Consider the following 21,881-nt stretch of genomic DNA (forward strand, 5'->3'; position numbering starts at 1 on the left):
CCAGATGATTGAGATCCATCTCCTAGTTTTTCAGAGCGGCACAGAGGCATGGCAAAAGTCACCTAACAAGTCAATACCTTAAGCTTACTCTAGAAACCAGGTTTCCAGACTCCCATCCTAGATTCTTTCCCTTATATTATGCCACTACAACTAACTCCAGTGGGTCTTTCAATAATGAAAAATAGGAAATTTATACAATCTGATCTTTGATATAAATTAAAATCAAGTTTTTTAAAAAGCTAGGCAGAATAAGAAACATACAGAAATTATTAACATTGTTATGGAAAGGAGGGTAGAGTTAAAAGCCAGTTAACAAATCTGAATAATAAAAAATATCCATATGTACAATATTTAGAAAAAGGGAAGAGAGCTGCATCAACCAAGATCACTGGGCTGGTAGGGCAGGGGTCATATGCATGTTGGGGGGAGGGTTCATGGGAGGCCAGCTTTCCTGGGTCTGGAGGAGGCGGTACAGCTGCTTCAAGTGGGCAACAATATTATCTTTGATATCCGGAGTTGAGATCTGCAGGCGGACACTGCCACTATCAAAGGACCGGGTGAAATCACCAGAAAACATCTCATAGATCATCCTTGCAACCACTGGAATCACCTGCTCAGGAAACAGAAAAACATGTCTTTTGAGAAAATGGACCTTTTAAATGTGAAAATGGGAGGAAAGGGGAGAATTAGTGCCAGTAATGCAAGAAAAGAAAGAGCCTTAATGAAACAAAAAATACAGAGAAGGCAGCATATAGAAATTGGAAGGGTATTGTGGCAAGCAGGACAGGTTTGTTATTACTATATTTAATTTGCTGTATACTTTTAAAAAACTATGCAAGAGGAGTACACCATTTCATATATGATCTTTTCTAGCCTTTATATTGACATGTCTATTGTTCATTAATATTTAAGTTCATAACAAAGTAGAAATTTATTAATTTTTTTTTTTAATTCCAGTAGGAGGGATTTAAGGGAAGAAGAACTTTTTTCCAATAGTAAAGATTAGCTAAGGGCTGGCCTCCCTTATTCAGGTCATCTTCAGGATAGAGGAAATGCTGTTGCCTGTCTAAGCTTAATTCAGTGCCATCGTGCCTGGAAGCAAATGACCTCAAGGAAACATTCAGTTCTAGAAGCCCATTTAATAATGCTAAAGGCCAGAATTAGGCAAGTACCTAATTAGTACAATCAATTTTTAAACAGATTAATATCATGGCCTATCAACTCCTGGGGGATAATCCTGCCACTTATCCTCTGGAATCATCCTCAATATTCCCTGTCCCTTAAAACAATTCAGAAAACCTTAAAACAGGTCTCCTAAAGTCCCAGGGAGCAAGCTCAGAACTCATTAAGTCTTAACAAGCCTGTGTTTAGTGCTGATGACTATAAAACTGGTTCTGAGCAGACTTACTCTCAGATTCCCGTGGTCCAAAGGTTTGACCCTCTGTCTGTAGAGTTGGGTGAGTTGTTCCCAAATCTGCTACTATATAGTGGCATTAAACTAGTTAGGATGGCTGGGCCTTTTTGTGCCCTGGAAGGTCCAATTCAGAAGATTTACTGGAATACTCAAATTATCTCCCCAGGCTGAGAGTTTAGAAAGCAAACCAAAGCAGCCACTCATTTTTCCTCACCTGGACCACAATGAGCTTCCTCTCTCGGGGTTTCCCATCAGGCCATTCTTCCCCAAAGCACAAATAAATCTCAAAAGGTGGCTGTTTCTCTATTTGTCCTTTCTGGCGGGCAATGAGTTCTACAGAAGGTGAAATAAAACAAATTCAGCATCTCAAGGAAAAGGAGAGGGGAGCTTTGGGTCTGAATTGATCTACTCTGCTTCCAACCTCCCATTCTTTTCTCTAGAACTGTCCCCTTAAATCACCCACTTGCCTATTTGTGTTTAGAGAGAACAGATTTTCTTAGATGAATCAAAAACCAGCCCATTCAGTTCATTTTTACCACCTAGATCAAGTTCCTAAGAATGGAATAAATCATTGATTTGGATAGCTTATTGGCAAGGAGGTCATTTTAGCCTCCCACCCTCTCTAGCACCCTCAAGGATGTCAGAGGAAACCCAGACACAAGTTAGATCCCAATCACAATTTGGAAGCTTAGTTACCTGAGCAGCTAAGTCACTTTTATTAATCAGAATGAGGGTTTCCCTCCCCCTTTTACAATGTAGGGGTACAAAGCACTAACATTTTTTAGACCTGGATGGAATTAAGGAAAGAGAATTCAGCCCCTTTTTCACCTTTGGGAGAGACAAGTTTAGAGGAAGAGGGAAGGACTGATCATAATGAAATCACAAGGGGTGCTCAGCATTCCCCTGTACATTCGTTCTCTTATTCATCCCAGGGTCACAAACCTCCCCCCACTCAACCCATTTGCTCCCCCCATTCTATAGAAGCATAGAACCACCAGCTACTTGACTTGGGGTGAGATTTAGGAGTTAACAAACAACCTGTGCTTCTCTCTGACATTTAAGACAAATTTATCATCTTTAAGTTTCTCTATTTATCTTTGCCTTTTATCCCTCCATTCTCCGTTCTTCTCCATTCTCACAAGCTTCCTTACAAAAGTTTTGTGTCCCCTCCTGCCCCCACCCCATCCCAACACTCTCAAATTACTGAGCAGAGAAGAAGCTTCAGGAACAGAAATCTCTGGTACCTCTTTGGCTGCTCAGAGAGAGAGACTCACCACTGAGGAAGGTTTCCAGGCAGAATAGTTTGACCTTCTTTTGCCGCTCAATCAAGTTGGGAGCTACAAGTGAAGGGGCACATGGCCCAGACCAGTACACCTTGCACTGGCATAATCTGATGGCATAAATGGCATGGCCACTGACTTCCAAGATCAGTCCCCTGTCCATGACATCCAGCAACCTGCTGGTGAACAGCTTCTGCTTTTCATTAGTGATCTGATCTGGTCCAGGGAACTTCACCTGCTCCAGGCTGACAGGACCAAAAAGCTCCTCCTGGTCTGGCATGGGCCCCAGATCACCATAATAGAGTCGGCAGCCCTGAGGGTTGCTCACCGTTGTCTGCCCCAGCTCCTTCCCACGGTATTGAAATTTAATGTCCAAATCAGTCACTGGAAGACAGAGAAGGTATGGTTAGGGAAATGCCACCAGCTGCTCTGTCCCACTGCCAGAGAGACTATGTAAATTCAGCAGGGTCAGGGATTCTGTCCCAGGCAGGCTTCATCAATAGCTTCTTCTTCCCATTCCTCTGAACCATAAACAAAAAAACTTTCCAAACTATCCTTGGAAATTCACTTCAAAAAGGCTATCATGCCCGAGAAATCTGATCAATGAATGATTTCAGAGGACCAAAGATGAAGCCCGCCACCAGACTACCACTCAGAATGAAGAATGAGACATATATATTTTGGACATGGCCAATGGAGGAGTTTGTTTAACTTGATTAGGTACCCTTGCTACAAGGGTTTTATTTTTCTTTTTTTGTTATTGTTCAAATAGGGGTAAGGAGTGGGAAAGCAAGGGAAAAAATAAATGCTTGTTACTTGAAAAATAATAATATTTAAAATAATTTTTAAAGACTGTCCTGAAGAAAGAAGCATGTTAACCCATACCAACTCTATACAGGGCTCAGATCCTAAAAGCTTGGACTTTGTCTTCCAGGAGCTCCATCCTGATATCTCTGCCTCATACTAATGGGGTTTTTTAATCCACAGATTTTGACGAGGAAGTTAGTCTATGTACACTTGTTCACACTATCCCATTTTAAGCACATTAGAGAGACGACGGAGAACAAATTAACAAGGAACACCAAATTGCTCACATATTTGCCCAGGCATGCATATGCTCACATATACACAGGAGCATCTAACTGCTATATTTTTTTTATTAGACCTATGATGTCATTGTTGTAGGGAACTCCCAGTAAATAAACTCCTTCTACCACTACAGGTAGGCACCTGCTTTTCAGTCCTAGGGAGTTGCCTCAGGGTAATGAGAGGCTAAATAATTTTCCCAAGGACACACAGTTTGAGGAAAGAGAGGCAGGACTTTGGCCCAGTAATTCCTAACAGAGATAGAGACATTGATTTTTTTTTTTTTGTGAGGGCAATTAGGGTTAAGTAACTTGCCCAAGGTCACATGGCTAGTTTTGTGTTAAGTGTCTGAGGCCGGATTTGAACTCAGGTTCCAGGGCCGGTGCTCTATTCATGGAGCCACCTAATCACCCTGAGACACTGATTTTTTATCCACTATAGAATTTAAGGCATTTTGGTTGTGTATGAAAAAAAAAAAAGCCAATGAGATTCAGCTTGCTTGAGATCACACATGTAGAAAAGCAGAATCAAACCTAGGTCTTCAGACTCCAAAAATAAACAAGCTGTCTGTTCTGCCACACATCAGTAATCTAAGGCCAGGATATAGCTTATACAGTTATACTAGAATCAGATTCCCATCCCACCCCAAAGTCCAAGTTTATTAGAAGCATAAACTGAATTCCCTCTGAACTCAACTGAATTCTCTCCCTACTTAGAATATAAGTTGTTCCTTCCCATACATGACCCCAAAACAAAGACAGAGGTGGGGGGAGAAGGGAGTGATAGAATTTAGGATTTGGTGATTTAAACTTGACCCAATTCAAAATGAGATTTTTCTTGCAGATCATAGATCTTCCCAAATCTTTGAACATAACCTCTCTAGGTGATGAGTCCAGTACCTGGCCATTAATAGCCCTGTCTCTGAATGGGCCCTGCCCTCCAATCCTTTAGCTAGCACAGACATGCCCAGGCCTCCTGAGCTACCAGATAGGTAAGTAACCTGGGGCTTTGACCAATGAGAGCACCCACGTCAGTAAGCAAGAATGGCCTGACATTTCTTCAGCATGCTCTATCCTGGTAAACAGAACCTTGGTGACTCACCAATCCAAGCTCCAGCCAGCCAAGAGACCCAGAATTTAGCTACAAAAGGTGCCTACAAAGGAGGCCACTCATAGGCACTTGAATTATGACCATCCAACAAGAAGCAGAAGAGATCACTTACTTGGGAGAGAGCTGATCCATAGTTCTGGAGAACTAAAGAAGTCATGCTGCATGGGAGCTGGGGGCACTTCCATTTCCAGGGGTTCTGTTTTGGGCCACACTGCTTCAGGGCTGCAGTTGCCCACGCTGCAGTTGCCCACACTGGCTGGCGCCATAGGAGAACCTGGAATACAGGCAGATGGATGAGCACACAGGGAGAGCGCACACACATACACACACACACAATGTGGCCCAAGGTTCTAAGAACTGTAAAATGAGCTCGTCACTAGACCCATTTATGAGCCTCAATCAACCATGAAAGCAAGCCCTGAACCAGCCCGTGGCCTAATGGTAACTGGGCAGGTCTACCAGGAATGGAATTCCTCTGTTCCTCCTTTCTCTCCTGTCTGGGTCTTAGGTTTTCATGGAACTGTGAGCGAGACATTAAATATGCTGGCTGAAGAAAAACAAGGAGAGTCTGCTAAGTGATGGAGAACAGATTTGGGGAGAGGAAGGGAACAACAAATTCAAATTTTACAGCCAAACAGAATTTTTGCACAGTTTAACTAGTCTGCTCACATAAAAAAAAAACTCAAATAAATTAATTAGTAGAATCGAATCAACATAGTGCAACAAATTCCATTTTCTCCTCTTAGCCATGGCAGAATATTTGCTCTCCAAGAGAAGAAATTTCTTTTCCTTCCTCCATCCATCACAATTCCCTAGAGCTCTGAAATCTCAGAAGTCAATGTTGCCCTGATAAATGCATGTGCACATATGGTGGGAACAATGTATTCAACTTATAGATAAGAAGCTAATTCCCAAAGAGGATCCATGGTGAGTCAGTCCATGTCCTGGAAAGGGAATCCAGATCTCCTGAGGCGTAGCTTTCAAGATCTAGATAGGAATGTAGCATGTGATAAATACTGAACTGGTACACATAGGTATGCGACCAACCCCAAAATCTATCCTACCTATTGCCTAGGTTGAAAAGGTAGCAGTAGTGATAAAGTAGACTATAAACTCCTTGTGGCAGCAACATTTTTGTAGTTACAGCCCTTTTATCTAGAACAATGATTAGCACATAGTAACTAGTTAATAATTCTTGTTGTATGACTGAAAAGTATAAAAAGAGAAATGGAGAAGCTGGAAAAGAAAAGGGAGAATCTAGACAGAGAGAGGGGAAAAGGAAAGGGAAAAAGGAAGGGAAGTTTGACTCTATCCTTTCCTAAGTATGGGGAACATCCACTGTTAAAGCCAGACAACTTGTCTGCAATTTATAATCTTAGAGCAGGGGTTTTTAACCTTTTTGTGCCATGGACCCTTTTGAAAGTCTGGTGAGACCTATGGACCTCTTCTCAGAATAGTATTTTTAAATATATAACATAAACTACATAGGATCACAATGAAAACCAATTATATTGGAATACAGTTTTTGAAAATTTTAGTAAACAAACCCCTGACCTAAAGGACCATTGGCCTTTCTCAGAGCAATCTCTTCAGGTTCCTCTCCTAATCCAGGTTTTCCAGATGGTTTCAGGTATCTCATCTGACCAAGAGGGACACAAGACAGCCACAAGAAAATGATGGCTAAAACTTGCTTAACCGGAACCTATGTTTAAAAAAACAGTTCCATATGGCCAGGAGCATTTCAGTGCAGAGTAAAGCCTCAGTCCAGCAGACTTGTTTTTGCTAAGCCAAAGGAATGTACAACGGGAGATTCAGCGGCTTCTCTAGCATCATGCCACTGCACCTGGTTTCTGAACTAACTACATCTAGGAGGCTGAATCTAAAAAGGGATAGTAAGGGAAGAGAAAAGTCTATCATATTCAAACATCTAAAATCATTGATGTCAGCTATGGAAGCCTATTGCTATTTCTAAGGCACAGAAATAGACCATACGAAGGGAAGAAAATGGAAGAGTCAAGTATGAAGCAAAAGAAAATTCTAGTTGGACTTGTCCAAGTCTGTGAAAAAGGCATTTGGAAACAAACACCCAACTTCCTCAACTGGGTACAAAACAATGCCCTGGTGCTACTTCAGGTATGTTTTATACTCAAGTAGTAATATTAAAAATAATTTTAATTTGGCATCAATAATATTTTTTTTAAACCTCACATTTATACAGCATTTTAAGGTTTGCAAAGTAGTTTCCTGATAAGAGTCCTTCAAGGTAGGAACCAGGCAGGGAGCACGAAGAGCCCCAAAGACAGTAATGAATATCAATGCTCCTCCTGTAGATGGATGGGGCTTCATTGGAAAAGAAGCACAGCCTCTTGCATCCTCTGACTGCCCCCATCACTTACCATTGATGTTCAGGAAAGGGAAGGCATCCTGGATGGGGATGTGGGGTTGAGATTGATCTAGCTCATCTTCCTCTTCCTCGTCTAGTTCATTATCCTTCTCATCCCATGGAGCAGACCCTGTAGACCCTATCCAAGGAATAAACACACAAACCTTAAGGGTTAGAAGCTCAGATAACATTTTTGTCTCTATGTTTAATTCACTTCTCATCATGACCTGCTCCAACCTAGGGGCAGACAGCACAGACTTTGGTTTTTGGGGTAAAACTTCAAGCCAAGTTAAGTCTGTAAACAACCTTCTCTTTGTTCCCCCTTTATTCTGACTAAAGAGCTGCGAGTCATCCTGGTATAATGGAGAAAGTGCTGAACTTATAGTCAAGAACACCTGAGTTCAAATCCCATCTCTGTCACTGCCTATGCAGATCTAGCAATCATTTAGCCTCTCTGCACCCCAGTTTACCATTTATATAATGACTGAGTTGCATTAGATGACCTCTAAGTCCTTTCTAGCTCTAAAATCTCCTTGACCCCTCCCCCTAATATGGTGTGCAATTATCACACCATATCAGAAAGTCCCTAATTCCCACTTTAGCCCTCTTCCCACTGTTCAATAGCTGTAACTTTCTTACCTAAAGGGCAACATTTATTAAGCATTTACTATGTGCCAAGCACTGTGCTTGACAGATATTATTTCATTTAATCCTCACAACAACCCTGCAAGGGAGGTGCTATCATTATCTGAGACAGAGAGAGAGGCTGCCCTGGGTCGCACAGCGAGTGTCTAAGGCCAGATCAGAAGCCAGGTTTTACTCACTCCAAATCCACTGTGCTACCCGGTTTAGCTCTCAACTTAAGGACCTCCCTCTCCTTTATCCCATCCCCTCAAAAATAAGCTTTTGAGATACTGCATTTCTATATGCTTAGCACTGTTTCTGTACCTGGGAGCACTTTCTAAGTATTAGATGATAAAGACAACATGAGGCATTTAGGAGTACCATGGAAATTAAATTTGGTTCAGAGACCTTGGTCCTTGCTGAGAGTATTTACATAGCAGAATGTTATGCTTTCCATTATATGAAGGATTAAAGATAGCCTGAACAATAATCTAACATTCTGGTCTGAAAGTTACCATTGAAGGTACCACCATGCTCTTAGTTACCCAAGCTCAAAATCTAGGTGCATCACCCACTAATCACCCTCTCTCATCCCTCATGTCTAATCTGTTGCCAAGGCCTGTCGTTTTTACCTTCCTACCACCTCTCACAAACATCCCCATTCTCTCCTTAGACCCTCCCACCAACCTGCTGCAGACCCTCATCACCTCATGCCTGGAGTATTCCAACAGCCTTCCAGTGGGTCTGCCTGCTACAAGTCTCTCCCCATTCCAGTCCATCCTCCCATCAACACAATCTTCCTTAAGCACGGTTCTATGTCACTCCCCTAATCAATAAAGTCCAGTGGCTTCCTACCATCTCTAGGATCAAATATAAATCTTCTGTTTGGTATTTAAAGCCTTTTATAACTTCCCCTCAACCCCCTACCTTCTAGTCTTCCTCTTTATACCCTTCTCTCTGTCTGTCTGTCTCTCTCATCCACTTATTCTGGCCCCATCGCTGTTTTTCATACAAGACATCTCATCTCCCAACTCTGGGCATTTTCTCTGACTATTCCTCATGCCTGGAATGCTTTTCCTCCTCATTCCTATCTCCTGGCTTCCTTCAAATCCCAGGTACAATCTGTTAAAGGATCTCCTGAACTTGTCTCTTTGAATTGCCATATTTATTCCACCACCTAGAGAAGGCCTTTCCTGAGCCCCCTTATTTCTGGCCCCATCCTCTATTGATTACCCTCCAATTTATTCTGAATATAGTTTGTTTGTACATAATTGTTGACATATCATCTTCACCCATTAAGCTGTGAGCTCCTTGAGGGCAGGGACTGTCTTCTTCTACTTAATAAATGTTTCCTGACTGACTGAATAGAAGTCACATATTTCCCCACCCCATCTTCAATTTAGCTTCCATTAAACATAAAGGCAACCTGTAATCTGTGTAATTTTTCAGATCTAGATATTTTTCTCTTTACAAGATCTCATTTAAATTGGAGGAATGCCTCTGTTTAGACAAATACAATATCTTTCTGCCCCACCCCTCCCACCTTCAATCACCTAGAGTAGTGACCATTTGTTTCTTTTTTTTTTCTGAGTCCATCCAAGGAAAAAAATGATTTAGTACTTGAACGCTCTTTAGACATTATAAATGAGACTGTTTTAAGAGCTACTATCACTTTAAGAGTCCCTTCCAGTCTCTGGCATGCTGCCCACCTTCTCCCAAGGCAACTAGGACCTCACCTGGGTTAATAATTGAACCCTGGGCCTGGGGGATATCACAGACTTCATATATCTTCACTGGGTTCATGGGCACCTCCTTGGTGCCATCATACATCAAGTTGAACTCCCGACTCTTGTTCAGCGCACATCGGAGTTGGGCCTTCCACTTGGCGGGGTCGGGGTCATCAACTCCTTCCTGGTATTTCCCGGTTTCCACAGCCCAGGCCTGGTGGAGGCAGAACAAAAACAGCAGTGAGACCATACTGCTGTCCAGAACTATCTGAAAGACTGTCTCCCACTAGCACACTCACCCAAACTGCCCTCCCTCTTCCCCACCATCACAGCCATAGAAGCCAAAGCTGCAGTGGCAAGCCTTACAGTTTGTACCATCCTGGGGCCTATGAGAACAGAGGGCATGGACAAATACAATCCCATTAAAAGTAATAAATAGACCCTAGTGCTCTGGTGCTGCCCTCTTTTAGCCTTGGGTTCAAATTAAGAGGAGAAAAAAAAAAGTTGGCAGATGAACTAGTCCTATGTTTTTATTGCTCCACTCTCTTTGCTTTTCAGTCCCACAAGGTAAATAAAGGGCTGTCATAAGCAAGTGGCCAAAGACTAAACACCTTCAGGAAGTGAGGAAACAAACCTATTCCCTGGGATTCTAGTGCTTAGCCACCCACTCCTGGGTCCTACTCCTAAGGGTCATGAATCAAAGATCTGTCTTGCTCTGGTTCCCAGTTTCCTATCCTTTCACCCATAAATTGAACGAGTTGGAGCAAATGGCCTGAGGTTCTTTCAAGCTCTAGATCTATGAGCCAATGATCTGGTCCAAGACTTTGGCACATAAGCTCCTTGAGGTCATGTGACCTTTTATCACCAGTGTCAACACAATGCCTGGTACTTATCAGGAGCTTAATAAATACTGGTTGAATTTTTAGACATGACCAATGTGGGTATTTGTTTTGTTTGATTAGGCATATTTGTTACAAGGCTTCTGTTTTTCTCTGTTTTTTTTTTATAATGGGCACAGGGGTAAGAAGAACAAAAAACAAATCATTGTTAGTTTTTTAAAAAATTAAAATCATAGCAAAGAAGATTTTTATATGTATAGTATATGTATATGTACACACACACACACACCCCTACCCAAAAATACATGTTTGTTGCCTGATGATCATCTTATAGCAATCCTATCTGCTCCAAAGTCTTGGAGCTTCCCTCCAAGCTTCCTTTGAGAAGGCTCAGTGAGCCCTTCACAATATGTATTTGATTATGAATATTCCAAGCACATTTTGCTGGCAGTCTAGGAAAGGGAAAGACAGAGAGTCCTCCAGAACAGAATTCTATCATCTCCAGTCACAGACCAAGCCAAGAAGAAACAGAGATGGGAACCAAGATTCCTTCTGCTATACTAGCTAGTATATTTACTTTTTCCTTAACATGTCCCTTCTCTCCCCATTACCAAAACCTCAAGTTTTCTCCAGGGATATTCCATTTTTGGTCAGATTCAAAAGAATTAATCATTCAACAAAAACACTGTATTATGGAAAAGACAATCAAAACATGAGGTTCATGCTAGCAGAGTGGTACTGCTTCTGCTATATTAATATTTACTTCTGTGTGCCTACTGACTTGGATCCATGGAGGTTCTGGAGGCAGGGGATGGCAGTTGCAGCTGCAGACATGGATATGGGAAAAGAAGAGTAAGATTGGATATGAACAGGATCATCTAGTTCTACGCCCTAGTTTAGAAATGTCTGCCTCTTTTCTGGTCCAGAATAATGGTCCTCTGTTATATTCTTAAAGACGGGGAGAGGAAAGGAAAAGAGATACTCAGTCACCCTAATCCACATGTCTAACACCCAGCAAGATAATCTAAGCATCTTCTTTATCAATTAGGAATAGGTGAACAAAGAGGAATGCAATAGAATATCATTGTGCTATAAGAAATGATGAAGAGGAGTGGCTAGGTGGCACAGTGAACAGAGCACCGGTCCTGGAGTCAAAAGGACCTGAGTTCAAATCTAGCCTCAGACACTTAACACTTACTAGCCATGTGACCCTGGGGAAGTCACTTAACCCCAATTGCCCTGCCTTCCTCCTCCAAAATGCAAAACAATAGAAAAAAAGAAAAAGAAATGATGAAGGGAGAAATCTAGGAAGAGTTAAAGAAACTGATACTGAGTGAAGAGAGCAACACCAAGAAAACAATTTAAATAATAACCACAATATTGTAAAGACAACAACACTGAATGAATTAAGAACTCTGATCAACAAAATGATTAACTACAATTCCAGGCAGGATGGTGCAGTGGATAGAGTGCTGGGCCCAGAGTCAGTTAGACCCAAGTTCAAATTTGCCCTCAGATATTTCTTAGCTGTGTGATCCTGGGCAAGTCATCTGACCTGTTTACCTCAGTTTCCTCACCTGTAAAATAGGGATGATAATAATAACACCTATCTCTTAGGGTTGTTATGAGGAATAAATAAGCTAATATATGTAAAACCTTTAGTACAGTTCCTGGCACGTAGCAGGCATTATATAAATGGTAGCTATTATTATTAATTTTAGAGTATCCGTGATGAATCATGTTACCCAACTCCTAACAGGTGTTGGAGTTAGGGTATAGACAGACAGATAGATACCCACACACAAATATATCTACATATATATATGTAGATATATTTATGCATAATATATTATATATTTATAATATTAAATATGTGTGTATACAAACATGTGTGTATGTCTATATTTGGACATGGGCAATGCAGGAATTTTTTTTTTTTGCTTTACTGCATTTTTTTTAAAGATTTTATTTTTCTTCTTTGTTTTAAGGAGGAACAGGTAGAAGGGAAAGAAAATAAGACTTTTTTTAAATTTTTAAAAATTAAATTGAAACCCTACAAAGACATCTAACACCTCTGCCTGAGGTTTCAGACTATCTCCTCATTCTACATTCAGGTACCACCTTCTAAATTCAGATGTGCTGTAAGCTCTACCAGCCTGTCAAATTGCTCCATTCTCCTCTGCCATGAAAGAGAGTTGGAGGAATCTGCTTCCTGTTCTCTATTTCCACATTTTCCTAAGCCTCTGTAGATGCCTGACTCCTATGACTCAGTGGGAAATGTGAAATGGGCAAGTTGGTCAGAGGAAGTACCACTTTTCCCAGGGTCCCCACATCGCTACTTGTTTTATCTCTAATCCCAACTCCTATCCTGACCACTACAGAATGCTGTCCAAAACTCGGCAGATTTTGGCACAGGTTGTAGGAATTTCAGTGGGTGGCTTGTATCCTTTATAGGGAGCTGCCAGACACTAACCCCAGAAACTCAGCACCAGCCTTCTTGTTCATATCCAGTGTCCTGACCCTTTTCTTCCCATATCCATGTTCACAGCTACCACTGCCATAATGCTCCAGAGCCTCCAAGGATCCAAGTCAGCAGGCATATAGGAAGAAATATAAATCTAGCAGAACCAGTACCATACAAGTCACTTCACCTCTTAAGCTTTCAGTTTCCCCATCTGTAAATGTGGAGGTTGGACAAGACAACCTCAAAAGTTCCTTCCAGCTCCGAGACTATGACCCTAAAATGGTCAGAATATTTAGGATAGAAGCCCTCAACTTGCCTTTGGAATGGCCTCAATTTTCTGTGCATAAAATGAAGAAGCATCTTTACTCCTCAAAACTAGCAGGAATGAGAGAAATAGAAGATAAGAGAGGTGAGTGATCATTCATTTCCTACTCCAATTCCTTTTCCTGACTCTAGGTTCTCAAAGGCTGTGTCAACAGAGTAGAGGGCAAGCTCTGGCAGGTCCAAACCAAGCTAGAAAGATTATGAATATGGCCCTAGTGACATACTGTTAACTTATCATCAGAAGACCAGCCTAGCTAAGTTAGAAAGGGTTGACCAGCAGCAGATGATATGGAGGAACCACAGAAACGCCTGAAGACAGTCCACTAAAAGTATTAAGAAATGAAGACTAAAGTATGGATGAGTGGTAATCTTGATTAGTAAAGAGAACACCCACACCAACAAAATCAAGGAACTTTTCATGCATGTAATGGAGATGGGGCAATTTGGACATAGGATGCCAAGGACATCTCCCATAAATAAATCCAAAGTCTCACTCCTCCTGGACTCAATGGTATCTCATAACTTATTCTACTCCTAAGAGCTGAAACCAGAGACACAATTACAGCCTTCCAAATGTTCATGGAATCTGGTACCCTGAAGAAAGAAGCCATTCCAAAAGACAAGTATCATCCTGCTATATGCTTCTCCCTAAATTTCCCCCACATAGTGTGTAGAGGTACATGAAGACAAACCTGGTAGAAAGGTCCTCCCTTCTACCACCTAGCACACAAAAAAAGGCTAAGTCCTGACAAAGAGAGATCATTCACTGTATGAGCCTCCTCAAAATCAGTCCCTTCCTCCCCAATCCCTACCCATGGCCCGACATTCAGAAAACAACCCAGTTATGGAACAAATCTACAGAGAGAGAAAAAATGTAGCTGGAATGAAGTCAGGAGTGTGGGATGGGGGGAGTGGGGAAGCACATTATAAAAAAGTCATACTTCCTCTTCAGAGCCAACTATAATAAGATCTCATACATAAAGCTATGCATTATCACCTGCACATCACTATTTAACAGATGAATTAACAAAGATATTCTCCACTGTGTCAACACCTTTCCCTCCAATAACCTACAGCCTCATTTTTGTCTTCTCTCCTCATTTTCACTCTGATCTAGCTAGACTGAGCCAGGTTGACTCAGTTTATTATTTTTTTTAAATCAGGTTGGTTTTCCTTAGTATATATTCTTAGGCCTTATGAGATCTTATGGTGGGGGCGGGGGAGGGGATGGGAAGAGAAAGGGTTTAATAGTTCTATAATTTCATCTGCATAGGGAACTTTATAAATGCAACAAAGAAGTTAAATGCCTTGCCCCGAGTCACACAGTTATTATGGGTCAAATTCAGGTCTTTCTGGCAAGCTCTCTATCCACCACACTGCCTTTTACCCTCAGACTATTCTTTCCTATACCGAGAATACCTTTCCCCTAACACAACTTTCACAGAAATCTAAAGAACCCATTTTAGGGGTCCCAATGTAGCTCTGACTTTAAATAGGTTGCCTTTAAATAGAAGGTAGCACCATACATTTCTGCTTACTTTTAACCCTACTCCACCTCAGGATACAGTGAATAGAAAAGCCAAGGTATATTCCCAACTTTATAGTATTTCTCTAAAAGCTATCTGACCTAATGTTAAAAAACCTAATCATAGGCAAACTCAGTGGAAGACAGACGAAAAGGTGGGTTTATTTAGCAATTGATCTGGCAAGTATCAACACCAATGCTTTAAAAAAAAAAAAACTCTCCTAGTTTCAAACCCAAAGGTTTGGAGTCAATGGGAGAGTAGTTAAAAAAGAATATTTGAGTTTCTTACAGATAGGACTGTTTCCTGTGGGTCCATGTTATCCTAAGTCATTCAGAAACAAGTCAAGCCTATCCCATCAATCTAGATAGATCTCGACCCCTTTTTTTGGTGATGAGATGTGGCTACTTCTGATCATTGAGAATTAATAACCAACTTTGGCTACATAGACACACATTCAACCTTCTGGTATTATCTTGTGCCTGTTAATGTTGGGCATAATACATACACACAGGTATATTTTCATAAGAAGAAGTTTTTATTTTAGGGCAGACTTGATGGCAAAATGAAAGATGTAGAAAAGTCCAAAGGGTTTTCAATGTTTTTACCTTAAAGATTGTATTCTCCTCCTCATGTTGAGGGCTATGTCGAGTTGCATGTTTCCAGGGAATCTGGAAGCGCTTAGATTCCCTGTGTAGCCAGACAAGCCCAGGGTACATGCCACTATCCACTTGGGCCACCAGCCAGGGCTTCAGCCGAACTCTTCGGGGTTGGAGAGCCATGATCTGGTTTGAGGTAGAGGGAAAAAAACAAACCATGAGAATTAGGCCAGTCACTGGGAGCCGGTCCCAGCTACTATTCACTCATGATAGATAGAGCTGCAGTTTCATCAGATTAAAGTACAGAAACCAAATATGGGAATAAACCATGCCAGGTGGGAAAGAAAAGAGGTTAAAAGGCTCTTTTGATTCTTATTCCAAAGCCATTTATACTTCATGTGCTAGCCAAATCAGACTTATCATGCAAGCAGATCACATTTCTGCTTCTATTTAAATCCTGCCACAGAAAAATAAAAGGTGATGTCATCCCTGCTGGAACACAGAAGGCCTTCCTGAAGCACCTACAAGTGGTAGGGAGACTGCTGCTTGACAATCTCACCTCAGAACAGAGGAAAGAAAGGTTTTAGAAACAAGGGGTAGGGGAAAAAAGAAGTAGAAAGGACAACAGCCTACATTTTGGCAAGAAAACTAAAAGAAAAAGAAACATTTAAGAAAATAAGTAGGCCAAAGCAGGTGAGGATGGAAAGAGAAAGAACTGGACAGAACATCAGCTTCCAAAGTCCTCACATTAAATTTAGTATTCAATGTGCTCATAGAAATTCAGCAGTCCCAGGCCTACAGGCTGGTTCTCTTCATCTTAGTTGCCTAAGAATACCATGCCAGTAATAATAATAGCTGACATTTACATAGCGTTTTAAAGTTTACAAAGCACTTTCCATACATTATCTCATTTGAGCCTTACAATAATCCCGGAAAATAAAGAGTACAAATATTATTGCCTTCAATTTACAGATGAAGGAAACTAAGATTAAATGATTTTGCAGGAGGTCAACTAACTAATGCCAGTTTAATTCAATTCAACAAGCATTTTTAAGGGCCTACTACATGTCAAGCACAGTTAGGCTCTGAAGATGCAAAAACAAAAACTAAATCAACTATATGCAAATCCAAGTCTCCCCTGACTCCAAGTCTGTAACTTATATTTCCCAAGACCATATCTGTCCTGAGAAAAAAGTCACAGTAACAGGACCATTATGATTCATGCACAACCACTATGGAAGATCCATTCCCCCAACAGAGGAAAAATATTGGAAAGCTGGAAAGCAGATAAAAACCCAGTTCTTTTGTCTACCAGTTGTGAGAAAGGCAAAGAACAGCAACCATTAAATATCACATTTGCAGACCCCAGACTACTAGCAAAAGTCATTCACACACTGAGTCATCCCACACGTTCCTAACCAAGGTAGGCCTATATAGGTAGACTCACAGCATCCAGAGAACTGAAACCATCTGAGCTGCAGTTGCTAGCCAGGGTAAAGTCTACAATCGATTCTTAAAAAAATTTATTGGCATGATACATAACAACAGGACAACCAGAGTCAACAACAGGAAACAGGTCTGAGTCAGATGGCCACAGAAGAAAAAGCACAGTTAGAATAATTTTTGATGGATTATTGTTGTTTTTGTATTATTGCAGGACTGTAGGGGTCAAAATTTTAACTTAAGTATAAAATCATGGATTTTAACTCATTTTCCAGAGGAGGAACAATCACAGAAGTTGAATGACTAGCCCAGTGTGGAATATTGTGCATACTGTCAGACATATTATATGTACTGGCTGGTTTTGCTGAACTGTTTCTCTCCCCCTTTTTCTTTCTTTCCTTTCTTTCCCTTCTTTCCCTCCCTTCCTTCCTTCCTTCCTTCCTTCCTTCCTTGCAGTTGGGCCCCTTTCTCTTTATATTTTTGTTACAAGAGATGACTCAATGGAGAAAGGAGATAAGGAAGAATATAGTCAGAAACAAACATGTTGTAAAAACAAAAGACATTAAAAATGTCTTTGGCAAAACCATCTTCGGACTCCAGGTTCAGCAGAGTCTCCACTGAACCTCCTAGCATCTCTTCTAGTGGTTCTGCACACAATAGGCCCAGGAAGAGGAGGAGGAGATGGGGGAGGAAAAGGAGTAGTCACCCTCACACCCAGAAAGATTCCCTGAATCAGTCAGAAACCATACTGGCTGACTCAGCACTTGAGGCACCCACTCAAGGGGAACTCAGCACAAAACAAGACCAGTAGGGTCCCAGACCCTACTACCAACTCCTTTCCCCTATGCCAGACTCCTTAATACCCAGAGGAAACTAGTCCAATTCGGCCATTATGGTCACTTTAAAAAACAGGCGCCAGGCAGAACAGTGCCAGTACTCATTATGAACCTTCTGACCCAGTTACCAAGATCTTTGTAACTGGAACCTTTTGAATGAGTGATAGGATAACTCAAAGCCTTAACTTAAGGGAGTAAGACAAGCATTTAAATCCCAAGTGTCCCTTTCCCCAGTAAAATCCTGGTTTTGGGTTTGGGGGTATGGGCAGAAGGGTGAGGAGGGAGAAATGGTTAGACTAGGAGATTCACAAGATTTAGAAGCAGAAGGGACCAATGACGTAGTCCAACCTACTCAGTTTTCAGACGAGAAAACTGAGGGGAAAACAAGAGAGGTTAAGATCACTCAAGGAGTAAGTAGCTGAGCCAACTCAAACCCAAGTCTTCAGACTTCGAATGCACTGCTTTTAAGGACTCCAAAAACATAAATTTCCACAAGGTATGGAAATAGTCTTGTTTCATAATCAGCTGTGTTATCTGTACATAGATGCAGATAGGGAAAATGGCCAGGCTGGGTAAGACAGAAAGTTTTTCAACAATTCTTTCTGTAATACTGTCAGACCTTGTTTCTGAGCCTGAAATATACATGGCATCTATCTCCTGACCATCAACTTTCAAGAAAAGGTACTAATCTACAATCCATTAAGTAAAGCCATTGGGCCCAGGGAACAAGCTTCAATATATTGTTTGGGGGGAAGGAGGAGTTGAAGGGGGAAAGGGAGATGGAACCACCTGCCCATGAAGATCAGTGCTTAAGATCAGGAGCCCCATGTTCCTTGCATTCAACCAAGGAAGATAATACACACTCAACCTCCCTTCCAGGGGTCATGGCAAAGGTTACTCTTGGGATAACAGCCTGTACCAATATCTCCCTACCTTGAAGATCAAAGCCTCTAAGTGTAGACTCACAACTCCCCCCAAAGCACACCCACCCCAAATAGCCTACCTCTTCCAGGAAGCTGCATAAATTTCCTGCATCAGCCAAACGCAGGACACTTCAAATAAGGACCACAGCTACTACAAGAGGAAATGGACATGGGAGAAATTCAGGGGTAAACAAGCTAAAACAAACCCCTCTCTCTTCCTGAATCACTTTCCTCCTCAACCTTCACATCCATGTCATTTAATAAATAAGACCTAGTCTACAGAGAACCACAAGGATCCCAATATTGGGAAAGGAAAGTTAAGAGAAGAGATGATCATACCTCATCCAAACACAGCCTTCACAGAAGGTTATAGTGCAACAATCAATTCCAAAGTACCTCAGCCCCCCTATTCTAAAGCCTGGGTAGAGTTACCTATTCCAGATCAGATGAGCCCTGGACCTTAGTATCTCCTGCTGCTGAAATATAGGTCTTACTCCTTCAACATCAGGCATTTAAAATCAACTTAAGAAACCATAGCACTATGACAGATTCTGAGCTGGAATAAACCTTAGAGGTCACCTAGTTTAATCCCCTTCTTTTATAGATAAGGAAACTGAGGCTCAGGTCACTCAGATGGTAAATGACAATGCTGGAATTTGAACCCAGGTCCTTATACATTCCAGTATTCTCTGTAATCCCCCCACACACACATGCAAAGAGATACCCCCTAAGAAGGCACCCAAAGGCATCCATTTTACCACTCCAGCCAGGCTTCTCTTCAACACTGCCTATACAACTATCAGAATTTCTACATACCCATTTCACAAAACCTCCTCCACCTCCATCAAGACTAGTTCTTAGAGAAGCTGCTCCTAAGACCAAGTCTCCACAGAGAATTGAAAGAAATTGCCTGGATAAAGACAGATTTTTCTCTGTATAAAATTTATTTATCTGTCCTGTTTATCTGGGGTCCAGTAGGGAGATCTCTTGTTCCTATACTGATTCACAAGGTCATTACTTCACTTTGTTCAATTCTGCCCTCTAACCCTTCCCCAAAGTAAGCCTTGGACTCCAAAACCACACAGCTCTGGCTGAACTTACCAGCTGCAGGGGTGAGACCAGAAGGTATGGAGGGGATGGGGGAAAATCATCCAGTGGTAGGTCCTCTAGCATGTACCATGTACACCTCTTCTTCACAAAGGCACAGGACAGGAGGGGGGGCAGGGAATTTATTCCCTTCTTCACCAGAGGCAGATAACAGTAAGTACACTACCTTTCTGTCCTCTGATATTGCCACCCCTCAGATTGTAATAAGCCCTCATCACCTCCTGCCCTGATTACTCCAGCAGTCTGCTGGTGGATCTTCAGGCCTCAAGTCTCTTCCCACTCCAATTCATTTTCCATTCTGCCATTAAAAGTGATATTCCTATAGCAAAGCTCCAATCATATCACACACCCCCAACTCAATAAACTCCAATGGCTTCCTATTGCCTCAAGAGCAAATACAAAATGTTCTGTTTGGTATTCAAAGCCCTTTATAACCTATCTTTCCACTTTTCTTACACTTTACTCCCCAGCACAATAGTCTTTGATCCAGACACTGGTCTCCTCCTGCCTGCCCCACAAAAAATCATCTCTCAACCCCATGCATTTTCCTCTGGTTGTCCCTCATACCTGGAACACTCTACCTCCTCAATTCTGACTATTGACCTTCCTTTAAGCCCCAAATAAAATCCCACCTTCTACAGGAAACCTTCTCCCTCTTCATTCCAGGGTCTCCTCTCTAGCTTGTAGATAGGAATATATGTGTGTATTATATGTACACACACATATATATATATGTTTGCATGTTGTCTGCCCTATTAGATTGTAAGTTCCTTGAGGGCAGGGATTGTCTTTTGCCTCTTTTTGTATCCCCATCTCTTAGTATACTCTGGGGCAATAAATGTTTATTGATGGATTGAGTCTTCTTGGATCCTGATGTTCCCTCCTCACTTCTCAACTCTTTCCCGGTATAAGTAAAGAAGAGTGCCACACCTCCCCCTCCCAATCCCCCACTCCCCTAAAAAAAAAAAAAAGGGCACCACACCCGGCCAACTCAGCCTCTCCCTCTGTGGCACCTGGTTTGGCCACTGGAGCCTGTCTGTGGGTGTTTCCCAGGCCCAAGGCAAGGGACCAGGGAATGTCAAAACAACAGAAAGGGAAATAACCTGTCAGTGGACCTCTTTCCCCCCTAACCCCCATATTCCCAGCATACCAAGATCTGGGAGGAGCAGCTTGGGAAACCCCCTCCCCAGAAGGAGGGTAGCGTTGCAGCGAGTGCCAGAGAGAGCCCAGTGGCTGTACCAGGTGACGGGCCCGGCAGTGGGAGGGAGGGCATACCCCATTTCAGCTAGGAGAGAGATGGCTCCCTCCCTAGCTCTGGAACCAGCCCACTTCTGCCTGGACTACAAGAGTGAGCTCTTGGCGCTAGAAGTCAACACTTACTTCCAAACTAGTCCCCCGCCGCAAGTTTGTGCACCCCACCCCCACCCCACTGCACTCAACCGGCTCCTGGAGGGGCCGGTGTTTCCCTCTTTCCTCAACCTAGTGCCCCCGAAGCAGACGTCCCAGTTCCTCCTCTGATCAACTCCAAGAACTGACTAGCCCCCCAAACAGAATTCAGTTACGCTCACCCGCCACCTCTGCGCTCTGGCCGACCGAGGAGACTGGTGGCTGGCTCTGTCCGGGCGGGGACTCCAGGTTCCGCTCCCAGTCCTACACCAGCCCTTACCTGCCCAGCCCAGGTGCGCGGAGCTCACGTCACCGCCGCAGTCTCTCCCCGCCCCCTCCCCGCGGCCCGGTGGCCCAGGCCCCGCCCCCGGGCACTGGGATTGGCTACGCCGCCAGGAATGTGATACTTCGCGTTCCACCGCGGTCCTTTCCCCTCCCTCCCGCTCCGATCCGCCCGGGGCGGAGGAAAGTCCCAGACTTGGGGTCCGCTCCTTTGAACCACGGGCTGGTGGTCTTGGAACGTGAAGGGTCCACGAAGTCTTACCTAGGCCTGTTCCCTAAAGTTCGACGGTTACTCGTTGGTATTTAAGACCGACTCAATGAGCAAGTATTTTAAATCTTTGGGAGGGGCAGGGCCCCAGGGTCCAGCCCCTTTGGGCCACCTCAAATCAAAATCTGCAATTTAAAACTTCCCGGCTCACTCTGACTACGCTCGAGGTACTTTTCATTTCGGACACAACCCCAACTGCTGTGTTTCGAACTCAGTCTATGGGGATAAGCCCACGGGGTGAGGACGCCGGAGGAAATGGTCAT

At 42.6% G+C, this 21,881-nt stretch overlaps 1 protein-coding gene across 2 annotated transcripts; it reads right to left on the minus strand.

Annotated features, from left to right (window-relative positions):
- Positions 1 to 189: 189 nt before the first annotated feature.
- IRF6 (interferon regulatory factor 6) lies at positions 190 to 21,401 on the minus strand. 2 transcript variants are annotated; one of them, XM_069074775.1, is made up of 9 exons: positions 21,251 to 21,395; positions 18,656 to 18,726; positions 15,383 to 15,559; positions 9,634 to 9,838; positions 7,287 to 7,412; positions 5,003 to 5,164; positions 2,689 to 3,078; positions 1,629 to 1,747; positions 190 to 610 (listed from the first exon to the last, which is right to left on the minus strand). In XM_069074775.1, the coding sequence occupies exons 3-9, from the start codon at positions 15,554 to 15,556 to the stop codon at positions 386 to 388; spliced, it is 1,401 nt and encodes a 466-aa protein (XP_068930876.1). In that variant the 5' UTR covers positions 15,557 to 15,559; positions 18,656 to 18,726; positions 21,251 to 21,395; the 3' UTR covers positions 190 to 385. The 2 variants fall into 2 exon arrangements, with proteins under 2 accessions (XP_068930876.1, XP_068930875.1); XM_069074774.1 differs by lacking the exon at positions 18,656 to 18,726 and having other exon boundaries at positions 21,251 to 21,401.
- Positions 21,402 to 21,881: the final 480 nt, after the last annotated feature.

Source organism: Petaurus breviceps, unplaced genomic scaffold (genome assembly GCF_028583685.1).
Source record: "Petaurus breviceps papuanus isolate PSGF00001 unplaced genomic scaffold, PetGlider_PUasm1.0 90895, whole genome shotgun sequence".
NCBI lineage: Eukaryota > Metazoa > Chordata > Mammalia > Diprotodontia > Petauridae > Petaurus > Petaurus breviceps.

Coding starts and splice junctions, on each gene's coding strand:
- IRF6 (XM_069074774.1), bottom strand. CDS start 15,556: ATGGCTCTCCAACCCCGAAGAGTTCGGCTGAAGCCCTGGCTGGTGGCC. Junction 5,165..7,286: donor CCCTTTCCTGAACATCAATG/GTAAGTGATGGG, acceptor CCTGTATTCCAG/GTTCTCCTATGGCGCCAGCC. Junction 611..1,628: donor GGAAGCTCATTGTGGTCCAG/GTGAGGAAAAAT, acceptor TTTCCTGAGCAG/GTGATTCCAGTGGTTGCAAG.